This window comes from Drosophila persimilis, unplaced genomic scaffold (assembly GCF_003286085.1).
Source record: "Drosophila persimilis strain 14011-0111.01,24,50 unplaced genomic scaffold, DperRS2 tig00000124-arrow-pilon, whole genome shotgun sequence".
In the NCBI taxonomy this organism is placed as follows: domain Eukaryota; kingdom Metazoa; phylum Arthropoda; class Insecta; order Diptera; family Drosophilidae; genus Drosophila; species Drosophila persimilis.
In genome coordinates, this window is record NW_020825294.1 from 1,310,644 (window position 1) to 1,337,174 (window position 26,531).

At 45.9% G+C, this 26,531-nt stretch overlaps 5 protein-coding genes across 7 annotated transcripts; 2 read left to right on the forward strand and 3 right to left on the reverse strand.

Annotated features, from left to right (window-relative positions):
• The first annotated feature begins 11,450 nt into the window (after positions 1-11,450).
• Positions 11,451-12,636, forward strand: LOC6593725. Its single transcript, XM_002019067.2, has 3 exons — positions 11,451-11,585; positions 11,649-11,873; positions 11,933-12,636. The coding sequence occupies exons 1-3, from the start codon at positions 11,506-11,508 to the stop codon at positions 12,432-12,434; spliced, it is 807 nt and encodes a 268-aa protein (XP_002019103.1). The 5' UTR covers positions 11,451-11,505; the 3' UTR covers positions 12,435-12,636.
• A 21-nt stretch (positions 12,637-12,657) lies between these two features.
• LOC6593724 (D-aspartate oxidase) lies at positions 12,658-13,962 on the reverse strand. The gene is made up of 4 exons (XM_002019066.2): positions 13,723-13,962; positions 13,452-13,664; positions 13,100-13,396; positions 12,658-13,036 (listed from the first exon to the last, which is right to left on the reverse strand). Exons 1-4 carry the CDS (start codon positions 13,926-13,928, stop codon positions 12,724-12,726), a joined length of 1,029 nt encoding a protein of 342 aa, XP_002019102.1. The 5' UTR covers positions 13,929-13,962; the 3' UTR covers positions 12,658-12,723.
• A 1,575-nt stretch (positions 13,963-15,537) lies between these two features.
• On the forward strand, positions 15,538-18,088 carry LOC6593634 (keratin-associated protein 17-1). 2 transcript variants are annotated; one of them, XM_002019064.2, is made up of 5 exons: positions 15,538-15,549; positions 15,637-15,679; positions 16,664-16,997; positions 17,374-17,566; positions 17,623-18,088. In XM_002019064.2, exons 2-4 carry the CDS (start codon positions 15,653-15,655, stop codon positions 17,481-17,483), a joined length of 471 nt encoding a protein of 156 aa, XP_002019100.2. In that variant the 5' UTR covers positions 15,538-15,549; positions 15,637-15,652; the 3' UTR covers positions 17,484-17,566; positions 17,623-18,088. The 2 variants fall into 2 exon arrangements, with proteins under 2 accessions (XP_002019100.2, XP_026843545.1); XM_026987744.1 differs by lacking the exon at positions 17,374-17,566 and having other exon boundaries at positions 16,664-17,159.
• A 284-nt stretch (positions 18,089-18,372) lies between these two features.
• LOC6593633 (beta-alanine-activating enzyme) lies at positions 18,373-22,202 on the reverse strand. Of its 2 annotated transcripts, XM_002019063.2 has the most exons (6): positions 21,646-22,202; positions 21,251-21,589; positions 20,918-21,199; positions 20,433-20,863; positions 19,043-20,367; positions 18,373-18,981 (listed from the first exon to the last, which is right to left on the reverse strand). In XM_002019063.2, the coding sequence occupies exons 1-6, from the start codon at positions 22,023-22,025 to the stop codon at positions 18,568-18,570; spliced, it is 3,171 nt and encodes a 1,056-aa protein (XP_002019099.2). In that variant the 5' UTR covers positions 22,026-22,202; the 3' UTR covers positions 18,373-18,567. The 2 variants fall into 2 exon arrangements, with proteins under 2 accessions (XP_002019099.2, XP_026843546.1); XM_026987745.1 differs by lacking the exon at positions 21,646-22,202 and having other exon boundaries at positions 18,381-18,981; positions 20,918-21,195; positions 21,251-21,310.
• Positions 22,203-22,276: 74 nt separating this feature from the next.
• Positions 22,277-26,230, reverse strand: LOC6593632 (elongation factor 2). The gene is made up of 5 exons (XM_002019062.2): positions 26,157-26,230; positions 25,311-25,525; positions 24,716-25,243; positions 23,690-24,386; positions 22,277-23,615 (listed from the first exon to the last, which is right to left on the reverse strand). Exons 1-5 carry the CDS (start codon positions 26,157-26,159, stop codon positions 22,524-22,526), a joined length of 2,535 nt encoding a protein of 844 aa, XP_002019098.1. The 5' UTR covers positions 26,160-26,230; the 3' UTR covers positions 22,277-22,523.
• Positions 26,231-26,531: the final 301 nt, after the last annotated feature.

Here is a 26,531-nt window from a genome sequence, read left to right on the forward strand (position 1 = left end):
AGTTTATGCTGCTCAACAAGTCACAGAGCTAGTCAAAAGAGAGCTTCATTAGTGAATAGATCGTTAGAAATTGGAATAAAGATTGTACATTTTTTTCAAAGAAAACTAGTGAACCTTAGATCTAAGAGTGCTTAAACGCAGATTTAAGCTAGGCAGATTAGCTGAGGCTTATGTGAAGTTGAGTGAGCTGTAAAAACGGAGAACTAAAGAAATTCAAGTAATGTCGAAGTAATGCATAGTTTAAGTACAACAAAAGTGACGTCTTTATTGTACATTTTATGTGTGTATTACTGTAAGGTATTGCGAAAACCTTTGTCATCATATAATTATTTGGGAGAACTGTTTCGTAATTGTATCCTTTCATTCTTTTGATACAAATACGGCTGCTTCCGTTTGGTGCTCTCAATTTACTTCAACAATGTGCCCAAAACAATCGCTTAAACCGTTTAATGCCAAACAAAATCTGATAATCTGAAAATTACCCACAACATAAACGCATGACAAAAGGGTTGGCCCAGCCCAAAACATTTTTCGGAGTAGAACAAAGCTTGGAAACAATTTGGCGAAATCATGAATAAATTTTGCGGTTAAATTGTTGCATAAATACGGAAGTATTGGATCAGAAGAGCAGAGCGGAACAGAAGGCGCACGTGGCACAGGCCTGGTCCGGCCCAACATACGGTAGCCCTATAATTATGGGATAATGTCGGAGTTCGATCCGACGATGGGGTTGGGCTTACACGGAAATGGGGGGTCTGATGGGGTGGGAGTGGGAGTTATGCCAGATTGGGATCAAAGGGTAAGTCTCGGCAACATTTGGCAACCTACGACAAGGCAACAAGGCAACAAAAGGAACAATCAGCGCCGCAAGGCGTCATATCCTGACCCTTATCCCGTATCCTGCCTCATCCTGGCACTGTTTTCTCTCCCTGTACCGCACACCCTTTTTGTAATCGCTTTGCTCACGCCTCAGTTCACATGTGACAATATAATAACAAAACATCGGGGGTTGTGGTTGTGGGCCAAGAAAACACGGACTCAGAGCCACCAAAACCTCCGAGGGCTAATGGAAAAGGAACAGACTGTTTACCGAAATGCAACAAATTGAGCAGCGAACCTCAAAACTGGGTTAATCGGAAGGGGTAATTATTTTAATTACAGCCAGAACGCTTTGCTTATGCAAAAATGTCACCTAATAATACCGTTGGCCACAGCTCGCTCGCTGACAGACAGACATTCATTCATTCATTCAGCTGCGGCGATTAGCCCGCACCTTCGCGATTGTACTTTTAGCAACGGTTTTTTAACAAGCTAAAGTAATTAAGCAAATTACTAAGGCCACCACGAGCAGTAAAACGGGGGGCGAGAGGGAATGAACTGCAGGACCATGGAAATGTGGCTCTGAGTTGGAGATGGGAGCGTGAAACTAGACCTTGATATCGAGTTCTGTTAATGAGCGATAGATTGTAGTTTCAATCCTCAATGATATATATTTTTTATTATTTAATTGAAATATTAATTCAAGCCAATTCTACTGCAAATTAAACACAAAAAGTAACATGAAAGACCATCACGGCATGCGCCTAGTGATATGATATGTACATACTTATCTGAACTATTGTGTTTTGTTATATTGTGTTATATAATGAAACATATTACAAAATCTATTACTGAATGGAGTTCCACTGGATAGCAGTATTTATTTCCAAATCTTTTCAAATATCTAGGTATTACATGTAACATAAGAAAAACCTCTCAAAGGCGATGGAGCAAACCAGTCACAACTGACGGTCCCATCTCTAACTCGGTATAAAAGACAGTAACTCCTTCATTTTGTCAGCTCAGCCAGAGCTCTGAGCTGAGCTCTGCACCGAGGAAATTCCCCAAAGAAATCAAGCTAAAAACTATTCACAGGTCAGACTAAGAAGGAAGCAGAAGGTGTAGCCATAGCCCCCCATACATCTACTCGTTGTTCATGCATACATCTATCCAAGGGTGTTTTATGTGTTGTTGGTTGTGGTTTGTGGAACTCTCTATTTGCATATTATGTCATCAGCAGTCCATCAGTTGTGTTGTCTTCAGGGACCGAGCGACCGACCGTCAGCTGGTCGGAAATGGCATTGGGTGGGTGATGGCATCAAGCCCTATCCCATTGTTGAGTGTAAAGTTCAGAGATTATCATGTGCATTTCCCCAATTGGGCCACAGAGTGCATAACTAGTCATTAGAGTCACCTTTTGTTGGCATAATTAAAACAGAGACACACGCTCTTAAGTCGTAAAGTTAATAGCAAGTTGTGGAACCATTTATTAAACGTAACGAGGTTAGTAATGCTCGCCAACTGTCAGCGAGGTCTTTGTTAATATACGTATAAGGAGATTAAATTGAGCTCAAAAGGCTCATTCATTATGGTCTTCAGCAAATGAATAATATCCAGTGGAGTCATTTAATGGGCATTCTTACAGTGAACGCAGGAGATCTAAAGCCAATCATTGACAGAACATTGAATCAGTAGGAGATTCTTCAAGGGTGCGGTGCTCTTCTCTTCGCCACCCAAGTTTGATTTGTTTCAATTGAAGCAAAAATCGAGTGTAAAGAACCGACGAAGAAATCTCCATTCGGAACACGCAACTTCAAAGAGGAAAAGCCCCCGATTGCGATTCCTGGGATCATTTTATGACGGTTGCGTGACTGTTGGCCATCTGGCGGTGATCCCAGACAACTCTACAGACCAGAACAGACCATACAAGACCCTATATGCAGACATATAGACAGCGATGACACTGCAATCCCGATCGAGACCGCTTGGTACCCCATCGATATGATGGGGGCTGATGCTGATGTTGACCAATTAATTGTCATTAAGCGTATTTGAAGATTTTTAATTAAAGCAAAATCTTCAGCTTAATTTAAATTGATCGCCCCAGTCGCTGCCGAAATGTTTTCTCAATGACATTGCGGCCGAAGCGTCGTCGGCGGATTGTTGTGTTGTTGTGGGGGCGTATGCAGGAGGGTGGGGAGGAGGAGGGAGTGATCCCACACCCTCCTCCACGCTTTATTTTAATTACCGGAGATCAAAAGTGGTTAGTACTCGTATATCAGGCAGATAAGAGGATCCATGAGATTGTCATGAGCATGTTTATAGGACATTTTTAGGAATATTATTTGGGACTTTTCGAGGTTACGTATACGCATAGCTTTTATAACTTTATTTTCTTAGTTTAGATGAATACATATTTTTTTAATTTATCCTAATCGATCTGATATCTATTTTGTCTTTCAGTTTTAACATTTATCTAAATTTATATTTAGTTTTTGAATGATTAAGCTATCACCATCACTTAAATTTTGATAATCCTGTCCCACATTCAAAAAAATGCTTTTCCTAGTCGTTATCTTATATTGACTACTTTTTATAAGATATAATATCCCCAAAAAATTGCCCCGTTTAATCATAATTCCCATTGAGGAGGCGAATTGAATTGTTTCGCTTCGTGGCTGGTTTCGGGGACTGCATTCGAAATCAGCAGCCGCAGTTTTGACACAAGAGGCGGTGCCACAAGATACGATACGCATTCGTGCTGTTCAGTCCAGAGGCAAACCACCAAACGTTGAATTTCAATTTCAATTTTCGAGGAGAAGTACAATACTCCCATGCGGGATGATGGGCTTGGAGTTAATTTCTTTTCGGCAATTTGGTGGGTAATTTTTATGTGCGCCTTTTTGATTGGCGGTACATTTCATGTTCAATGCGCGCTGACGGCTTTACGATCCGATATTATTCCGAGTAGTCCCGTTCCGTTCCGTTCGCTATCCCATTCATTATTATTTTCAGTGTGTTCTTATTTTGTATATATTTTTCGCTCTGTGGTTGGGTTAATTTAGTGCGCAATTAGGAAGCACTAAGGTCTTTTGTGTTCCATGCCGCGCTCTGAACTTTGGCCCCCAGTCCAGTCCCAGTCCATCGGATGTGTGGTTCCCCTCGGCACTCAGCTCTCAGCTCTCAACCATTCTGCTGTGTTCAGATATGATGATAAAAAGTAGCAACACAGCACATAACACAACACGCTGCTGACCAGCTTACGACTTACGAAAGGTGTTAAGCTATAGTGATAACACGTTGCGATTACAAGCGATTGATTGCTACCAATAGAACACCCGAACAGAGTCCATTCCCAGTACCCATTCAGCCCCAATCCAAGGCGTCGGCAATCACCATCACCTGACTCCGCTCCATCCGCTCCATCCGCTCCGCCTGTCTGCCTGCCAAAACTTCTGCGGTTTGTTTTTAGGGTTTTCTGCTTATTTTTGGGCCGGCCTTTATCGTAGCGCAGTTCTTTTATCATCGATTGGTGGCTAGTGGCTTGTTGGTGGCTGGTTGATGAGGTGGCATGTGGGCATAAAATCATAAATAAAAATCATTTAACAAATCGTTTTGTGGCCATCGAAGAACACATTGCATTGATAATTGCCCCATGCAATGAAATGTACTCAAGGCGTTTGTTGCCAACGGAAACGGTTCTGGAAATGAGCAAAATCTTTTCAAACGAATTTCTAAAGCTCTATAATTTTCTTAGCATATTTTATGAAGACATGGACATTTTTTAAAGAGTTTTCCTTCATAATTCTCTATTTTCCGATATTTTGGCTCAACTTATGTTTGAATTTACGATTTTTTCCAAGTAATTATTCATGCCAACCACAACAACAGCTCAATTCCAAAATAGGAAAAAGAAACCCAAGACAAACAAACAAACAAAACACACACAAAACAAGGACTCGGCAGTCCAAGTCCCTGAATCCTGTTTGCATAAAGTGTGACGGTCGAGTGGGCAGCACTTAAGGCCGCCTGTCCAAGCGTCGACGGAACCGAGCCATTACTTAATTATCATAACAACCTGGCCACGGCTTTTGGCCAAATACGAGTACGCGTACGAAAAGGGTTTAGAGGCCACCCGTAAAAAACAACGCCACTCCCAAGGATGGATGGATGATGGGTTTGCCGCCGATGGAACACACGCCGCTAATAAAATAATAAATATCCTGGACGGGCGTTGCCTCCTTCTACCTCTGCACCACACGAAAATTGTCGAAACGAAAACAATTTCATCAACGTAATATGGCATGGAGGGGCATAAAGCACGACGGAGAAAGAGTTGAGTCCTGTGGAGAGCACCGGGCACGGATGACAGGCAGGCAGGCAGGCGGTAAATTGCCATATTTTATGCTCCACTCGCCCCGTTTTTGTCAATTGAAATGCAATTTTCATAAAACACACGTGTATGTGGGTGTGTATCTGTACCGTCTGCCACACGTATCCATGAGGTTAAAAAGTATCAGCCATATAGCTTCTCTTTCTCTCTCTCTCTCTCTCTCTGCTCCCTAATCGATGGCAAAAAGTCACCTCACCGCGTCAGCATCGTGTGACTATTTGTGGGGATACTCGTACGAGCAGCGTTCTGCTGGAGTCTCCAGTCTCTCTCCCCTCCCAGTGGTGGCTGCTGGCTGGCTCATCCATGTTATACATAGTCGTCCCCAGTGGAGCACTTGCAAAATGCGACCAAGGCACGTCCTGCAAAAACTCTAATGACAGGCAAATAAATTTCAAGAAAATATATTTCGAAAAATTGATCTGACGTGTCACGCGAGTGTCGAGTGCTGCAGAAGTAGTAGAATCCGGCATCAGCTTCCAAGCCAATAGGTAAAAGAAAATGGTAAGAGGAATGCTCTTAGATATTTCAACTTTCATTTTAAGGATCGAATTTTGAGATATGAGTATTTTTAAATATATTTGGACTCTGACAATTTACCATTCATATTCTTCTTTTGTTCCTGATGGATATAGGAAGGTAAATAAAGAGCTTCTTCAAACGAACAAACCTTAGAATATTAAATGAAATATTGTGTTAGTGCAACACTTGAAGTCGTTTCAAATCAATTCTTTTTTCCCATTCTAGAGAATTTTCCAACATGTAGTTTAATCAAACAAATTTTAGCTATGTACATTTGAATATCTCAAAGGAGCTGTGTATCTCTGTCCAAAAGTCTCCCAACAGTCTCCTGTCACGATTAATACTCAATTCGAGTCCTTCGAAGTACCACGACCGCATCGCGTTTTCCTGTGGAGATAGAGAGAGCCCTGAGCATTCAGCAATAAGCGTTTTTATTACCCATCCAGTGGAATATTTTATTATTCTTCGAAACCGCAGTTGAGTGTGAATGTCAAATGGCAACAGGGCACAGGCGAAAAAGAAGCGATACAAAGATACAAAGATACAGGATACAGCGAGGATGTGAGCTGTTCCCCAGAGTATTCGAGTGCGACATAATGAATTACCTTTATTGACAACTTAATGTTTATAGGTGTCCTGTGTGCTGCGGATGCCCGTATCCCGTATTCTTCTAAGGATGCCGTCAGGTTAAGCGTAGTTAATGGGCAGGTGGATAGGCTGTTGATGGTGATGGTGATGGTGATCCTGTTCTGTGCCTGTCCCCAAGCAATTCCCCATCGAAAGTCGAAGACGATGAATTTTTTAGGATAATTTAGTGGAAGGAAGAGCAGCAGCAGGAGCAGCATCACGAAACACGATGCTCGACATTTCGCCTTCAATTGAAATCAACGGCAACAGCCGATATCCTGCAGATGAATTATTAATGGGGCAAACGCCAGCGACGGTAATCAATTGGCGTTGACATCGCGGTCGTCCTGGCACGCGATGCCCTCTAGGAGATGATTAGATTCTGATACTGACATCCACCCTCTCCTCTCTCTCAAGGGTTTGATTAATCGAAAATGAGTTTCTAATTAGCAGCTAAGTGCTTTTAATTGACGTCATGTTGTGAAAATCATTTACTTCTCCTCCTTTTTTTCTTCCCCTCCCCACCAATAGGGAGGGACGATTGGGGCTCGGAAAGGCCCAAAAAAAGGAAAAGGGAAATTCCACTTTCTTCTGGCCCAGGTTAAAGTCAAATTTGTGCGGCAGAAAATTACAAAAGCATAGCCCGAGGGGCAGTTTTCTCATTCCCAAACCCCCAATCCCCACCCTCCTCGGAAAGTAAAGTTATTTTTTTATCGAAGCTCACATCAAAGACGCTACGCTGCTCGGAAGTGGTCTTAAGTGGGTGTGGCTTTCCACGTCTTTGAAGGCGGAGTCTATTGCGAGTAGATATGGATTGTGAATACGAGATATACCCGTATATGGTTGATGGTTTCTCCTGCATTTTCTGCAGCAACTTTGTTGCGTTCGTATACAAAAATGTGACTGCTGATGGCGTTTCAATACGTCTAGTTAGCAGAACTCCAGCTATGGCTCTCCATCGGGTTATGGCATTAAATTAATTAACCCTTTTTGGGCTTGCGTGTTCTAGGGTTACGCTTCGTGATTCCATCTCCTTCTGGTCAAGCGCCTGTTTGTGCAGCCTGGACATACCATTTTGCATATTTTCCTACTCCAGAAACGCACTGCGGGAGATCCTCTTCTATACGTGAGTGGCGGAGTCCTTTGTGGGTGCGCCCATTGCCTTTCGGACATGCTGCTCTTGGGCGCGGTCGCATGTTCAGCTCCTGTCCATGTCTATGGCTACGTCTGGCGACGGCAAATGCGCCAAATCACGTTCCGTCAACAAATATTGAGGTATTCTGCTTTACCAGGTGAGGGTCCTTGTCCTCGTCCTTCCACGCACAAATTAGCATGTCCACCAATAATTGTCCTTTCGTGAAGAGATGACCCGCTGAGATAACTATCCATAGTTGTATCTGATTTCCGTCAACGTTTTTGTCTAGTTTGCGCAGAGCTCTCTCCTTGGTTTTCTTCCTCCTTTGGGAATTTGATTTGGCCATTAGAATTTTATTGGAAAATCGCGTGCAGCTAATGGGAAATGCCGGGCTTTTTTTTCCTTTCAGCCACAGTCCTGGTACCACCTTTAAGGAGGAACAAAGATTCTTAGGACTTTAATTGAATTAATTTCGCCAGGTAAAATAAATGGAGAGGAGACTAAAATAAAATACAATTATTCAACAAAATGCAAATATAAATGGGAAAGAAATGATATTTAATTATCGCACTCACAGTCGCAGTCGCAGTCATAGCCGTAGCCCTTCCAACATTCCGAATTTTCAAACAGGACAGCAAAGGCGGTAACTTTGCCTCCATTTGCCTCCATTTTGAATAAATTTGCATTTCACTTGAGTTTCCAGCAGCAACAAGAACACCAGGAGCAACAATAATAAAAGGCAATTGAAAACTTTTGCACAAGTCTCGCTACCAACCCGCTAAGTGACTTGAAACGGAAACGGAAGTTGCTTAACGTCTTTCACAGGACGAAGCCCACGACCAGGGCAAAGAAGGATGGGCAAATGGATCCCCTCTGATCCCTGGAGAAGTCATTCGTGGAACAGCAGCCAGACAGCAGCCAAGAGCCAAGTCGGTGCCGTGCCCAAAATTGAAGTTTAATTTGTTTTTACAAGCACAATTATGGCCAAAAGATGACTCTCAAATGGGGTATGGGATTCTTCATTGTCTTTTTTTGTAGAAGAAAACTTTTCAAATATACTTGTAGCCCAGGCCATAAATGCGGCAGTGGATGACTGAGTTAATCTTTCGTTTAACTAGATGTATTCGTATTTTGACAGCTGCTCTGTGTCTGTATCCGAAAGATACTTGTTCTCATTCACTGTAGATTATTCGCCATTTAAGCGCTAAATAATCAAACAATCCAGTGCTTCCTTTGACAGGGAAAGGGTGAGGATAAGGATTATCCGCGTGGCTTCTTTCATTCCGCTCAAACATTTCTGTTTTGAATTACTTTGGTCCTTTGCTTTTGTTGGAAACCCCTTGCTGTCTGTTTGTTTGTTTATTTGTTTGCCACACGACTGCCAACCACGAAACGCCACGCAAATGGTGGCGGGGGCCGCGATGATGATGAGGATGCATACACCTTGCGGCTAACAAGTGCATCCCTCCCACCGCCAACCAACCCAACACAATTCAAAGTAGTCAGAATTCAACCCAGTCCCAGTGCCAGTCCAACAATTGCCACCATTCCATTGTCAAGCGGCTTTTTCAGCCATTCAGGCAATCAAGAAACGTTTGTTGTGAATATACTCTCACCAAAAGGGTTGCAGGGTACATGGCAGAAGCAAGGATATATCAGCAAGAACTTCGTATTTACAGAATGTGTATCCTGATGATAGTTAAAGCTTACACAAAATATATTCCCTTTAGAGCCATGATGTTACTAATAAGTCATATTATACATACATATAGCTAGAACAAGCAGATAATTTATTGAAATCATCCGGATCGCATCACTTTATGTTAGATGTTGGGTGAAAAAGGTTTTGGTTTCTGAAGGTAATTCAACCAAACCTTTGGCTTGCTTTCTACCGCAAATGCTAGAAGAATAATACTAAAATTGAGTAATTACATATCTGGCAGAAAAAGATCTCCGAGGGTTATCTCTTATCAGAATTTCCCATAATTTAGCAAACGTATTCGTTACGAATGACACAGAAACCATACGCAATCCCATAAGAAAGCATCCAAAACCCCATTTCTATATTGCCGAGTTGATATAGCGATATTTGTCTTACTTTTGTTCAGTTTCTTTGCCATTTCTGATTCGCATTAAGATAATTTCTAAAATATATGTATTTGCTGGTCTTCTATCGTATTTTCCAGGGTATATAAACTTCGGCGATCCCGAAGTTGGGCGCCATACTCGCAGGTTTTTTGTTCCATTACATTTGGTTTTGTATTTGCGCATTTTCGATTTTAAATGAAAGCCGTATAAGGACAGCCGCGAATAAATGACTGAATGAGTGAATGAATTTTGCTAGCGAATGCAAGTCACGGCTAACCAGGGAGCCAGGACGGACCAGCGCAGCTCTTCCAACTGCCAAATGGAGCCAGCCCCAAACCAGGACAAAATGTGCTCAGGGAATGCGCAGGTGTTTTGGCTGGGAAAAAACCTCCGACACCCTAGCCCCACGAATGGTAAACGATTTTCGAATGAATTCAAATTCGCGATTGTTCCGAATGCTGGCTGGTGTTGTTGTTGTTGTTTTTTGAAGTTGTGGTTAGGGGGTTAGGGGTTCACCATTTTGTGGCAGGAGGGAAGATCCACTGAGTGCCACGTGTGTGTAAACAATTTGGCGGATTAAATGAGTCCCAAATGAGACGTTTTTATGCCCGGAACAGTTTATGCAACATCATAAAGTCCACGGCGGACTTAACAGTATTATACCAGTACATACAGTATGTACCTTAACAGTCTTTATCTTTAATCCGTTTTACTTTTAGTTGAATGTGTGGGGAGTCTTTATCTTAAAGGAAAACGCTGGCCGTAATTTCAGTTTCCATCTATGACCGAAATCCCACACTCTAAATCGAACCCCCAAGCATTAGTATGATGTCAAAAAGAAAAATTAAGTTATTTCTTTTCAATATTGAATTTATCCCGCCGACATGAGACGGTGGCGACTACGTGCTTGGAATAGATACACCACAACTGGCAGAGGAAGCGATGGGGCAAGCTCAAGTGTCAGCCGTTGCGGGGGAGGGGCATTAAAAGTGTCGCTTGTATTTAAATATCCAATTGTCTCACGGACAAGGATGTGAAACATTTAAAAATGCGCTCCTTTGTCGCTTCGTGGGGTGGCAATATATCCTGATACATCCCCATCCCTCAGTCATATTCCGAAGGATACACGGCGTTCGAGGCCAAATTCAGTTATCCCCAAATGCCAGATGCCAGACGCCAATTGGTTGTTGCCTGTTTAGTAAATGACACTCGATGGGCTTTGAATTTTAAAAAAACCCAACATCCAAGCGAGCCGAACAGGAATGGAATCCAAGGTGTATGGCTGGACGTGTTCTCACTTCCGAATTTATGTACATCCTGTTGGGGGTGGATTTGGTTTGGTTTCAGTCCAACTCCCACACTCCACACACTCACGAAAGGCCCCACCTAAAATTCCTTTCGCTGCATTTGTTTGTTGTGCTGGAAATTTATTCAAATTGAGACATTAGACAAATTAAATTTACACCTATTTCACTTGATTGTTATCGCCTGTATATCGCATTTAATTATGACATTATTTCGAAAAGGTTTCCTCGCTCAGGACATTTGCATTTTGTTGTACAAATAAACATTTATTTTATTGTTATTCTTTGGGGTGGATATTGCAATTTATTCATATCCTGAACAGATGCTTTAAGATCCAAGATGGGTCACGATTTTATTGTATATTATTGCAAATTTTATAAATATATAAGATCTATCTCTACATATGTACATATCTGGTTAAAAGACTAAGCATTCCCGCATCCCAGAAGTATGCTTTGCCTTGACATATTCGATTTATAAACATTCTTTAGACAAAATAGTATCTGTATCAGTATTTTTCGGATTATTTATTTTTGTATTAAATTTTATGTAAAATTCGACAAAAAAACCACCAAATCTTCAGTGTTATCCAAACATTAGTAAAGGACAGAGGACTGCAATGGACGATATACGCACTTTGAAATACGAAATCAAATGGGATGAGTACGAAGGGATGCCAGTAACTGACATCAACTTTAAGTAAGTAGATCCCCCGACAGGCTGACAGGATGACAACCCTTTCGTTACTACCCTTTACCTCAGGCACTACGACCTGGTGATCGATTTCATGTGGGAGAACTCCTTCCTGAAGAGCATGGTCTTCGAGGGTCTGGGCCTTTTCGAAGTGGAGGGAATGAGGCAGATCTACTCGAACTATGTGCGGCACATTCTGCAGAACGAGTGCTCGGTGATGATGCTCAGTGCAGATGAGACGGAGATAAAGGCCGTGGGCCTGCTCGAATGGATGACAGAGGAGTGGCATTCCTGGTGAGTGGATTCCATTTGCCACCATCTCAATCTCTCTAATACAGTAACTGCCTCTTCAGGGTTTTCCTGCCCTCGTCCATACCCAAGTGCCTGTTCAAGCAGGTGATCATGATGAAGCAGGAACTTGTGGCAGCCACCAAGGAGAATCTTGGCTTAGCCGTCTACGATTCTCTCACCGTCCACGAGATCGGCTTCCCCGACGACCTGTGCTTCAATAGGGACTTCCTATTGTGCATGTTCGACACCTTCGGTGCAGTTGCTCAGCACATGCACATGCCCCGAGTATGCTTCATAGCCCTGAGCACCGTGGAGCAGGCGGCGGCCAGCGTTGTCGAGTACGACGAAATCGGACGCACCATTTACTCCATCTACAAGGTGGGGAGTAGCCGACCCTTCGATATACTCCGTGAGCTGGACGAGATGTACGCTCTGATCTTCGAGCTGCCCGTCAGTCCGATCGTGCATTACATGGATATGCCTGGATTCGAGGCGTTCCACGAGGCTCTGGCCGCAAAACTGGCCAAGGAGGCCGCAGAGAAGCAGGATGATGCGGAATTCTAGATTCTTCTGCTGTGGTAGGATTTTGCTCTCAAGAAATGTGCAGCATATTCTTGGGCTGTTCCCTGTCAGAGTGTGTCGAGTATCGGACCATTAGTAACGTGGTAACGTGACCAAGCAGCCAGCGATAAGCTTATCGTCAATACGATCCGTCCTATAGTGAACATAAAACAGTATGCACTGCACTCTGTAATTGTGCTGATAATGCCCTGCTTTTGTACACACCTTTTTGAGGGGGTATTGGTATTCTAACCAGAAGGAAGAGTTTATTTTGTATACAAATGTGAGGGCTTTACAACTTTGAAATATTCTTGGCAGCCAGCAGGAGATCGAGAACATCATCGGCACAGCCCCAGCACAGCGTCACCCCACTGCCGCCGTGTCCATAGTTGTGGATGAGCAGCTTCTGGCCACGCCGCTCGGCCTCGAGGCGCAAATTTGCACGTCCTGGGCGAAGGCCAACCCAATCGAACAGCGGCTTGGTGTGGCACAGGCCCGGAACAAACTGACGACAGCCGTCCACAATAAGTTTCTTGTCCTTCTCGCAGACCCTGGTGTTGTAGTCCCTCTCCTGGTGGGTGCCGCCCAGTACGACACTCTCAGTGCTGTGCGAGATAGAAAGAAAGGTCATGTGAAAGGAAATCCAAGTATATTAGGTCTGGTAATACTTGGGTATTATATAGTTGCCATCATCGCTCTCATCCAGTACGGCTGAGAACATCCAATTGGCTTTCACTCGGGAAACCTGACCGCGCACGGCATACATCTGATCATCGTTGAGCAATTCGCGGGAGCCCAGACCCGAACAGTTGACAATCACATCGTAGGGCGATTCAGTGATGAATCTCTCCAGATCTGTGACCTTTTGCTGCACTACTGCACCTCCGTTCCGAGCGAAACGCTTCATGAGATACGGCAGTAGTTTCACGGGCTCTGAGGTGTATGTGACAAAGGACAGGCCAGATCTAATAGATCGAAATAGTTAACGAGAGTTCTGAAACGGGTATTCTCTATTCGTACGTAAACTTCACCGATCTGCCTTGATTGTAGACTGCAAGCTGTTCAGCGGTTAGGTCCAGAGCCCCATAAACAATGTCACGCCAGAAATCCTCGACAGTATCCACTGTGGATGTGCTCAGACGGATGCAGGGCACGAGACAAACACCAGCCTCGCCGGCATCCTCGCTTAGCCAGATCTGCTCCAGAAAACTATGCATATTCTTCGACCACTTGCTGTAGAAATAAAACCTTAAGATGGGCTGTATTAGAACTATCAATTGGATTATCCCACTAGACTTTAGATTTTTCCGTGCCACCCAGCAGATAAGGGCCCCAAAGACCCGCCGAGCCATCTCCTGTGGTGTTTGGCGAGAATTCCTCCGAGATGATCGTCACCTTCACAGGGATGCCGTTACCCTCCTTCTGGTAGTGCTCCAAGATCTTTATGGCACTGGCGACACCGTTGACGCCAGCCCCGATAACAGCGATGTTCGGCATTCCTCTTGACGTTCCGTTCGGATTGAAAGTTTGGAGCAAACTAAAGAGCTTGCCGCTTATCAAGCAGCACAAAAAACTCAACTGATGATGATAACAGAGCTTTGCTTTGATGTCGATTGCGATTGAGGAATTGTGAGCTTGCTCTGCCCTGGATAACCGTTGCCTTTTGAATCAATTGATCCATACAATATTTGCCTTTCGGTTAACACAGATACACCCTTTACCAATCAAAAACGCTGGAACGTTGTGAGTTGCGGTAAGCGCCGCTGCTCTACTGTTATATACGCTACTGGGTCAGTATAGACATATATGATCTTATGATCTAATTAATTTTATTTCTTATTTCACAATTGCGGAGATTACCCAATGCACATAGGCCACCTATTTTGGCATAAATTCGAAAATGTCATGGAAAGAAAATCTTTTTCAATTGATAAAGATATAGCGGTTTGACATTTGAAATTGTTGAATTCTTGAATTCAGTTAAGAGGCACTACATGCATTCATATTTTTGAGTTTAATGTAGCCCTTTAAAGTGTGATGTTCGAGTTGGTTCATATTTGTCAGTTAGTTGCTGTGTTTATTAATGTGGGCTTTGCATAATTAGAGAAAACTCAACCAACTTACCATTTTACTCTGGTCAAAAACTTTTTTTGTGCCATCGTGTGACACACACTACGTTAAAATAATGTGGAAAGTGAATGTCAACTAACGTATATTAAATAAATTGCGACCGTTTCATTTTTACGGTTATTTTCATTTTGTAGGTCAAGCTGAATTTTTCTATAAAAAGCTTCTCAGTATTTGGATTGATATCAAAGAAATTCTTCACCTGTCGCGAGCTTGAAGCTTAAGCAACTGAAGACATATGTATGTACAATGTGTATTTAACTCAACCACGGTAAAAAAGATAAAATAATTAATAAATGCCAAATGATAAATTTAAGGAGATTCTTTTTTAATGACTATTGTCTTAAATAATCATAAATAAAGAAATATATAAATACTCCACAAAAAAAAACTACTAAAAGCTGCACCTTATATGGGCGGTAGAGATGGGCAGGTTTGGCTTGGTCTAAAATGTTTTTCTTAAATATACATGTCATTACAATCAACTGTACCCACTTTGAAGTCTCTAACTTAATTTTTCGAATATTTTCCAGAATATCAGCCCAATGTCTGGGCCAATGTGCAATGGAAGAGTCAAGTGGAATCGCTTATGGCAGCCAAAACAACCACAAACTATGAAGGATTACAAGCTCCAACTAAGTTCAAGTCTTCACTATCATCGAGGATCACCGAGGGAAGTTGGATAGCTCTTAAGAAGCCTAAACCAACAAAATGGACTATTGTTTAATGGACAATGCTGAATTAATAGAAAAAAGAGAAGCAGAAGAAGTCTATGTGCATATCCCATGATATGTAATTGTGTTGTTCAAATTTTGGTCCGTAATCTAGTAATCCTTGCCGGAACGAAAGCAAAAATTAGAAAACGATGTAGCTCTAGAGCTCTCAAAATTTCTCATTCGTTTCCTAACTCTCGATCCAAACATTTCGGCCGCCTTCTAAATTTTTTGTACAAATTCTAAATTTTATTTTTCGGAAAAACCAACCAAAAATTGTAAGCATATAAATAATTAAGACCCAATTTGTTTTCTTTTATGCTATTATGCTAATTGCGTTTATGTCTGTTTATTTCATCATGCAGCGCTCTAAAGAAAATCATGTGCGATCCGTGTGGACCATTCGCGGTAAGTGACCTCGGCTGCAATTGTCTTCGATCCGTACAGCGTATACTGTGTCGCGTACCCCATCCGGTATCCTCCATCCGCTTCTGCACCTGCTACTGCAACTGCATCCGTCGTCGTCGTCCAGTGCTCGCCCAACTGCTACAATGCCGCTCAACTGGAGGCGATGCCCCAGTGTCCACCACGCATACCACCACCCTGTCCGGGTTGCATCACGGTCCAGCAGCCGCCGCGGATGATCTGCAAGAAGCAAGTGGTGTTCACGGAGAAGATAGTACCCGAACCGATGGTGGTCAATCGGTGTCGGCAGATAACCATACCCAAGGTGGTGGATGTGACGAGGGTCATTCAGGTGCCGAAGCTCGTGTGGGTGTCGCAGATGGTGCGCGAGCCCCGGGTCATCTACTATCCATCGATGGTACCTGATCCCTATGTGGTGTGCTATCCGAAGCGGATCTGTGAGCCGCGGGAGGTGTGCCAATCGATTCTGTGCCAGCCGAAGCCGCAATTGATAGATGTCCCACCGCCCCGAGAATTCTGCTGCTACCCCAATGGGCCGATCAACTATTTACCTCAGCCACCGTGCCCTTGTGCACCATGCGGTCCTTGTGCTCCATGCGGTCCTTGTGGGCCGTGCGGTCCTTGTGAGCCGTGCGGTCCTTGTGGGCCGTGCGGTCCTTGTGGGCCGTGCGGTCCTTGTGGGCCGTGCGGTCCTTGTGGGCCGTGCGGTCCTTGTGGGCCATGCGGCCCTACTGAATCCTGTGGACCCCCGTGTAGACGCTAATGCCACAGTGTGAGCGACATGGAGGCAGTAGACTTGGGTGGAAATACTGTCCCTCATGTTGCTCGCTACCCATAGCCCATAGCCAATAACAATAACCCCAACCAAACCCAACCAAACCTCCGACGTGTGTGCTACGATCAAGACAATTGCAGTTGCATCGTAGCCCGCCTTTTGGTACTCATTGGCATCCTCTTTCATTACAGCCCCGAGGCTGCCGCAGCCGAGAACTGCGGTGCGGCATCATGTACACCACCTGCGATTGTGTGAAGCGCAATGGGCTCCAGGATAAGTGTCCGCGATCGGCCTGCCAGGGAAGGCCGGCGTGTCTGTGCTTTCCGTACCCGAATTGCGGACCATCAGCATTTCCTTTGCGCTACGCCAATATGACGATGGGCGTGAACAACAAGCGGATGCGTTGTCAAGCAACTGGAGCAGGCGGTGGCGGTGGCGGTGGCGGCGGCGCTTGCGGTGGTCGTGCCGCCGGTGGTTGCTGCTCCGCCGGGCCATGCTCATCGCCTGGTCCTTGCTGTGGACCCTGTAATACAACTGCGTGTTGTGGCCCGCACAGTCCTCCATGTGGTGCTCCTTCGCCTATACCTTGCTCCCCTGCGCCGGGTTGTTGCTGTCCCCCTTTGCCCGAGGGTGGTATACCCGATCCACGGGTCTGGAATTGTTGTAATACCCCCCCATCGTATCCATGTAAGTTCTCGTCCGCCTTGGCCCTGGAGCTGTCCATCCTGGGCTCCTTGTTATTCCTTTCCGCGTGTCGTTTCTTTGTCCTGTCTGTCCGTGCATAATATGGGACAGCGTAGTGGTGAGGAGCATTCCGCATGTTTGGATACTGAGCGTGCCACAGCACCAACAAACTTGGATCAGAAAAGATCAGTGGTGTAACCTCCGTTGTATCCTAAAGCTCCCTGCTGTGCCCGCTACCTTGCGAAAAAGGAGGAGAACAGGCCCTGTGTTTGGTGTGCGCCCTGTAAAGCCCACTGCTACAATACGCCGCCGAAATGCTGCTGCTAGGACCAGCATCCGATCCTCCGAGCATCCGTATTCCTCATTCGGTCCGCACTAGAATCAAGCCCCTCCGTAAAGTCCCGTCCCGCGTAAGTAGGCCAAGTAGCTGTCGTATTCATCTATGCTTATCCTCCTCTTCCCTCAGGTGGCTTTTAGGATCGGACAAGCTCTGGCCCTGGTCTGGGAGTGGCTGGGAGGGAGCACACACACTTCTATACTCCATCCCACGTCCTCAACCATTCCAAACAAAAAAAGTTTGTGATTGCAATGGACATGTTGAAGTGTTTGTTGAGCGCATTTTTGGTGGTAACTAAATTGGAAGCAAGTTGAATCCGAAAGGAACCCAGTGGCATCTTGGTCAGAGGTCCCTCAAAAAGAGAACATCAACGGAGGAAAACAATGCTCGGGCTTCGTGGATGAATGGAAGATGCCAAAAATTCATGATGCGTACATTTTCCACCTCGCATTCCGCATCTTTCTCGGCATTTGCCCTATTGTATCTCAATTTCGGCATAAAATATATATTCAAAATTATTAGTACTAAAAAAAACATCAATACATATGTCGAGTTTGGGCACTTTTTTGGCAAATAAATTCACAAACAAGTTCTATTTTTATTATTTCACTTTAGCATATGTACAAGAGGGTTTAGAGAAAACTAGTATTATGTGCGATGTGTGATTAACAGATTTTATTTTGTCCGGTTTTACCTTAAAAGTATGCAACAAAAAATTTTCAATACAAAAATCACCTTTCTGCTCATTTCTGGTCCCCTGGTAGGGCAGATCTGAAAATCGAAAAATCTCGATTTTGATGGCGATTCAAAGTGGTTGTTGTTTTTGTAGTAATTATGTTGTTGGGTCGTTTGACGTCTTTCTGTGATCCGAAAAACATATTTCCTTCATGATTAATCTTTAATGTGCAAATTATATACAAAATAATGATTAATACTTAATTACAATTAGATTACAAAAAAAAAATGTGACCAATGAAATCTAATTTCATGTCACACTTCATAAAATCTTATTTAACATAATGTTAATTTGCTGGCATGTCGAGATCTTCATAAATCCATCTGTATTCACGTGGCCTAGACGCCCAGGCAGTATAAATAATTATCTCGACATCCCACGTAGACTCGCCGGAGGCTCTCTATATAGCAGGAAGTGGAAAATATTTCGCCAGGCAGCTTGGCCGACCACTGAATCTGGCCATTGTGAAAATTCATCAAAACGACGCGGCCGTCGGTGGCGCTGCTCCAAACCAAATGGCCGATGAGCTGAATCGTGAGTAGTGTGGGCGTGGCATATATAGGGGCTCCCATATCGACCTTCCATTGGAGTTCGAAGTAGACCGGTTGTCGCACCCGTTCTGTGTTGCATCGTAGGCAATACACATGACGATCGATGCAGCCAAAGACCACAAAGGAATAGCCCATGTGTGTGGGTGGCGTCTTGACGACCAGCGAGGAGAAGATGTTGCCCTCAGCAGTGTACGTAGCCATCTGTATATTTGAAATTCAATGATTGCTTAAAGAAATAGAGTTTTACTAAAATTTAACTTACAATCTTTCCATTGCCCACATGACACGCATGCACACGTCCAGCCACTTCGGCACACAGGAAATGGCTTGGCTTCGAGTCCAGAAGGACAGGAGTGGCGAACAATGGCTCCTTGCACTTTTGCGCCCATTCAACGGATCCGTCGGTGAGAGCGACCCTCGTATAGCCACCGTCCAGTGTGCAGATGACCAGCGACTGTTCATTGGGCAACTCCAGGGGTCTCGCGAATATTGCCTTTTCACCAATCCTCATGCACCAGAGCACTTCCTGCCGCTCGGCGGACAGGCAATACACATTGTAGTCCTCGGCATAGCTGCAGACCACAATTCGGGAGCCGTCGGCCGTCAGCAATGGCTGGGCCTTGATCATGCCGCCAATCTCCACGCGCCACACAATATCGCCAGTGAGGGGATTGAAGCCGTAGAGGCAACCATCATAGCAGCCCACCATGGCCAGCTGCTCGCTGAGGAACGTCACTTTGCACTCAATCCGATCCGGAAGCTTTACGTTGCTCAGCTCGATACCGGTTTGAGGATCCAGGGTGCGTAAAATCTGGGAATGTGCGCCCACGCAAATGTAGCGTTCCTCGTACTGCGACACGGGCGAATCGATGCACTTGCTGAAGTTGACCTTCCAATGGAATTGGAATTTAATCTCCGGCTGCTCGATACGGGTGATGGTCAGACCACAGCTGCCACTGATTCCAGTAGCGCAGTTTACCGTCTTGGTTGGCAACGGTTCCACCGGCTTCAGTTTGGTATTATTTGCCACCAGCTTGGCCGTATCGAGAAAGCGCAGGACGGTGCGCAGTGGAACATTCTCGTCGAGCAGCATCTCGAACAAGTGTCGCTGCTCATCGTCGATGCACATTTGCAGGCCAATCTCTCGACAAATCGTAATGGCATGAAAGGAGGTGCCTCCCGCCTGACGAAAGCTCAGGTCAAACCCACAGGGTTGGCTGTGCTCCAGCCGTTGCTTCTTGGTTATTCTCTCATTCGATACGTCCACACATTCCAGTCTGTCGTGTAGGAAACTCTTTAATATTTCCTGGGCGGGCTGAGCCAGAGGTATGCACTCCTTGAGCAACAATTCCTTGTCCAATTTCCCATGAACATTGCAGGGGAAGTGCTGCTGATAGATAAATCTGTCTGGCTGCTCCGCATTCAAAAGCTTGGACAGTATATCGAAAGTCTGGGCCCGCTGCTGCACCTTGGTCTTAATTTCCAACGTACGTATGCAACAGATGAGCTTCTGGAGTTCCTCGAGCCACAGGCAACTAGCTAGCTCTCCGCTGGGCAAACATTTCTCAATTTTACGAGTGATTAAGCCTGGATTTGGGATAAGATGACTTGGTTTAGATGGAGCTGTATCAAATGAATGTTCCATAGCTCACCCAAACTGATACGATTGCCGGCTCGCTTGACCACATCATTGGCGCGCTCGCCATAGCATATTGTTCCATCCTCCAAGCGAATAACCAGATCTCCAGTTGATCGAAAACAAATGGCAGAGTCCTCTTTCGCCTTTTCCACGTCATCGATTTCCGGGATATAGCAACGCCGTGTGGCGCTGCCGAGGAAGAGCTCTCCGTGCTCCATATTTCGATTGGTCTGGTATTGAATCCGTATCACCGTTTCGTCATCGATGGGAGTGCCCAGTGGCATTTGCGTTTGCAGGGAATGTAAAATGTGCAGTAGACTCCAACACGATACTTCTGTGATTCCGTAGATGTTGCAAATGTGTTTCTGCAACAGAACACGTGGGTCCATCCACGTGGTCAGCTCTGCACTGGATGGAAATGGTTCACCACCAAGAAGAAGCACTCTGTAATCGATTCAAGGTGGTAAGAACTCCATGAATGGATAAGTATACACTCACCTTAGTGTACTGGAGTTACTTAAGATTCGTTCGCGTATTGCAGTCGCTCCGAATTGCCTGAATAGCGAGGGCGTCATCTGCAGAATAGTAATGCCCGTCGGGTTCACGCTGGTGGGAAAAAGCGCACTAAGAACCTTTGATGGGGCTTCCCTCATCGTGTGTTGACTGACCAGTAGGGCGGCTCCGGTTTGGAGTGCGAGAAAGAGCTCCACAACAAAGGGATCGAAGGTGCAGGGGGTACCCAAAAAGATTATGTCGGCCATGGAGACATTCAGCTTCTGGCTGACAGAGCATGAGTATCACTGGGCACATTCAACTTACATATTCACCTACCTGAGCGCCAATACATTAGGAGCAATACATTCATAGGGCACGTGAATCAGCTTGGGAGTTCCCGTCGTACCTGTTGTCGTGATTGTGTAGCACATATTGCCCGGCAGAGGCTTCTTCGCCTGCACCGGTGGATCGGTAGGAGTGCGTTTCAGCTTGAATAGCTTGTATTCCTCGTTGTAGACCAAACATATGTCGATCCGCTCGAAATAAACAGCGCCGACGGACATGTGCCCGCTGACCACTAGATAATCGACACCAGCGGTGCACATTTGCCCGTGCAGAGCCTTCGACAGCATCATTTTGTCGGTCGCAAAGAAGTGGCATTTGTGGTTGAGGATCCTGGAATTGGAAGCGATTAGTTTATGAGTATATTTACAGAACAAATCTCCACCTACGCCAATATCAGAATGCACGAGGACGGCATGTGCTGCGCAATGCGAAAGGCAATCCCAATTCCATTTGGCACCTTATTGCGTCGCAGCCATGCCAGTAGCTTCTCGACGCTGGTCACAGCCTTGGTATAGCTTAGGGGAAAGTCTTTGAGCTCCATGCGCTTTATAACAAAAGGCACATCGCCAAATGCTCTAAGCCGGCTGATGTCATAGAGCCTCTTCGACTCCTCCACACAAATTGGGCCTATATCAATTTCCGGTTCAGTCTTGACCTCCAGATTGCAGTTATCCGATCCTGAAGCATCCCCTGTGTCATTTTGCGCCGCATCTTCATCTAATTCAGGTTCTATTTTTATTGTTTCCATGTTTACATTTTTCTCCATTTCCGCGGTTGCATTGCTGAAGCTATCGATGGTTTGTTATCGCGGTTCTGCTATCGATATGCGGCGGATTTTTTGAATACATTTAACACAAGTTAATGTATTTCAGAATAGAATAAATTGATTCGAATACACTATATTTAAATACATACAGCTGCCATATCACCTTGGATCTCTCCTCACCCCACCCCCGGACATTCTATTTTCGTTTCGACCACACCATGTGTATTTTGTTTTATATAGACTTAAAGATATAATCATTTACGTGATTTATTATGGTGTTACTGTTATACAATTAATAATCAAAATTTCTTTAAATGTGGTTGTTGTTTCACTTTATTTAAAACGCTGCCAGCGGCCGCAGCGACGTCGATGTTGTAGGGAGTTGCTTAGTTGGGTGGACGCTCGCTTTGATCCTTCTCCTCATACTCTCAGCCAGCATTACGTTGTTTTTGTTGTTGTTGCTGTGGGGGGGATGGTGTTTGTGGTAGCAGCAGCAGCTTACAATTTGTCCAGGTACTGGGAAAGATCGGGAAGACCCTCCTTGAGACCCTTGCGCTTGCGGGTATCCTGGACAATCTGGTAGGGTTTGCTGGCTGGCTCGCACGGATCACCGGGCAGCACCTGCCAATGGTCGAACACGCACTGAGGGAAGGCCTGTCCTCCGGTGTTGGAGCGCAGATCGGCGGTGAAGCCGAACGACTCGTTGACGGGCAGATATGCCTTGACCACGAACATGGGGGTGCCGACCACCTGGTTCTCCTCGAACACATGTCCACGACGTCTGTTCAGCACACCGTAGATGCCGCCGACGGCGACCTCTGGGCACTGAATCTCGCACAGATACACGGGCTCCATCAGACGGGGACCGGCAGTGATGGCGGCGGCGTACAGGCAACGACGGGTGGTTGGAATGATCTGGCCACCACCGCGATGGATGGCGTCAGCGTGCAGAGTCACATCATAGATGTTGAAGCGGACACCGCGCATGTTCTCGTCAGCCATGATACCCTCCTTCGAGGCCCACTGGAAGCCAGCGACCACGGAATCCTTGATTTCATTGAGGTACTGCACGGACTTGGTGCAATCCAGAATGAAGTTGGGGCCAGTGCCGTCGGGACCGAAGCACCAGATCTTACGGGCCTCAGTGATATCGTAGTCGTACTTCTCGGCCAGATAACGGGCACGAGCCTTGAAGTCGTCCTTGGAGCTCACTTCCCCGTTGTCAATGTCCTCGGGCAGACCGTCGGGCATGGGCAGGGCCTTCATCAGCAGACGGTTGTGCTTGTTGGGGGACTTGGACAGACACATCTGGTCGGACTCGTCATTGACAGTCTCGCGGTAAGACACAACGGGGTCAGACTTCTTAAGGGGAATGCAAGCATGATCCTCCTCCAGATCCTTAAGGCAAATCTCCAAGTGCAGCTCACCGGCACCGGCAATGATGTGCTCGCCAGACTCCTCAATGATGCACTGCACCATAGGATCGGACTTGGCCAGACGCTTCAGACCCTCTACCAGCTTGGGCAGATCAGCGGGGTTCTTGGGCTCCACAGCCACGCGCACGACAGGTGACACGGAGAACTTCATGACCTGTGAGAGTGGAGAAGGGGATTAGTAAGATGTCCAATAGTTTCATCAATCAAGATGTGTGTGTGTTCATGTACCTTCATGTTGTGGGCATCCTTGAATGTGGTGATGGTACCGGTCTTGACCAGGAACTGATCGACACCAACCAGACCGCAGATGTTGCCGGAGGGCACATCCTCGATGGCCTCAACATAACGACCCATCATCAGGATGGTACGCTGGATGGCCTTCTCGTACAGATCCTCCTTCTTTCCGGGGGTGTAGTTGGGGCCCATGATGCGGCACTTCTGTCCGGTGGCAACCTTGCCGGAGAACACACGGCCGAAGGCGTAGAAACGTCCCTTGTCGGTGGTCGGTACCATCTTGGAGATGTACATCATGAGTGGACCATCGGGATCGCAGTTCTTCACGGCAACGGCGGCCTCATCGTCGAGGGGTCCCTCGTACAGCATTTCCATGCGGTACTTCTGGGCCACCACGGGCGAGGGCAAGTGGATGGCAATCATCTGAAGCAGAGCCTCACCGGCTGGCAGCCAGGTGCGCATCACAGTCTTCAGCAGAACCTTGCCGTCCTTGTCCTTATCCTCGTGCTTCAGGGTCACACCGATCTTCTCGAGCAGCGTACCGATCTCCTCCTTCTTGTAGTTCATGATGGCATCGAACACCTTGTAGATGGGGTCTAGGATGTACATGCAGAAGGAGCGCTTGTTGTCGACCTCCTTTTGTTTCTGCCATTTCTTAGTCTTGGCGTTGAAGAAGTTCTCACCCCACAGACTGTCGGATAGAAATGGTTTTGAAGTTAGAAATATTGAAGTAACGGTTCCGGCACGCCCCAAGGTGTGGAGTGAATGTAGGGTCGCTGCCTTGGCATGCCTCGTTTGGACATTAGGAAAGCGGTCCCAAGGCAGCGTTTCAACAGCTTCCCAAGTAATTTTCTCTACTTCTATATTTATAGCACTTGTAGCGCCCTCAGCACGCGCGACTCTAAAAAAGGGGCCCCCGTACGGAGGAACTTTCAAGATGTCGCACGCTCAGCGTCACACGTTTTGTGCTAGAAGCGTGTTAGTGTAAGGAATGGAGTGGCGACACGAGGGATGACTCACCGGTTCATTAGCTTGACAACATCGATCTTGAACTTCTCGGAGTACATCTCGGAGAACTGCTTGAGGGTGAAGGCCCAGCCGTGCAGACCAGAACCGAAACCGACGGATCCCTTGGAGGGGTCCACGCGCACCTCACCCATTGGGCCACCATCGTCGTTGTAGGTGGCAATGATGACGTTCACGTTCTCAACGATACGCTGGAAGGTCTGGTAGAGCTCCTCAGCCTCCAGCTGCAGCTCCAACAAAGCACGGTCCATCTTGTTCATGAACAGAATGGGCTTGATGCGCTCGGCGATGGCCTGACGGAGCACAGTCTCGGTCTGCACGCACACACCGGACACGCAATCGACGACGACCAAGGCACCATCGGTGACACGGAGAGCGGCAGTGACCTCAGAGGAGAAATCAACGTGACCGGGGGAATCGATCAGGTTAATCAAGAAACCCTTGCACTCCTTCTCACGCTGATCGGGTTGGTTGATGAAGACCAGATCCTTCTCCTCTACCTCGAAGTACATGGAGATGGCACTGCAAATACATATAATGGTTAGTCTCGAAAGCACGGTGTGACGCTGCTGGCTTTATCCACGCTTACGTCGACTTGATGGTAATGCAACGCTCCTGCTCATCCTTGCGGGTGTCGGTGAAACGGGTCTCACCGGCCTTAGCACCAGCAATGATACCGGCCTTGGACACGAGCGAATCGGTCAAGGTGGATTTACCATGATCAACGTGGGCAATCACGGACATGTTGCGGATGTTACGCTTCTTGTCCATGAGGCCACGGATTTCGTCGACGGTGAAGTTGACCTAAAAACAGACATTTGTGTGTTGGACGAAGGAGGGGGAGAGAGAGAGACAGATAGGAGAAGGTGAGAGGAGTTTTGACTGCATATGTATTTATTAAAAATGGCGTCCGCAGTAGAGCAAAACCTAAAAACGCACACACACACAAACACATGCAGAATCCGCAATCATGCCATGGACTTTGAGGTTAGATAAGAACAGAAACCACTTGCGTCGACTATTTACAGAAATCACATCACTTACACACATGTTCGTACATATCTATAGGCTATGCATAGTCTATATAATTAGAAGAGGTATTTCATTCTTCTGTGCAAAGATATTTCACAACTCTCACACACTCACACATATGCAGCATTCCCCATTTCGTTAGAATTTTCAATACCAAACTGCATACGTCATTCCTCGACGTCCACTTGAGCTATTTCTTTGTCTTGCATTTCACCAGACCGGACCCCCCCACACACACACGTATGCAGAGCCATAGGACCAGGTAACTGGGTGTCACGTCTGCACTTTCCACGGCCATTCCCACGCACTTTCGCCACCGGCACACCGAAAATATCCGCAAAGAACACGCATACAAATTATCCTGCGCCACTTGCTGCAAATATTATCCATTATTTCCACCTACCATTTTGGATGTTTAGAGATTTTCTCGTGGACCAACTGTAAAAACACTACACGCCTGCACTGGCGTATCGACAGGAAAGAACGAGATGCAGTGTGTCCGCGGACTTATCGATAAAATATATCGCTCGACCCTCAGAAATATACCGAAACATACCGCCTCATTTTCAAAATATACTGACGAATTCAAGTTATATTTTACATACTCCTCGTTTTTGATATTCCGTCGAGTATTACAAGCTATATAGAACATTTAGCCGTGCCCACACTACACGCCTGCACTGGCGTATCGACAGGAACGAACGAGATGCAGTGTGTCCGCGGACTTATCGATAAAATATATCGTCCGACCCTCAGAAATATACCGAAACATACCGCC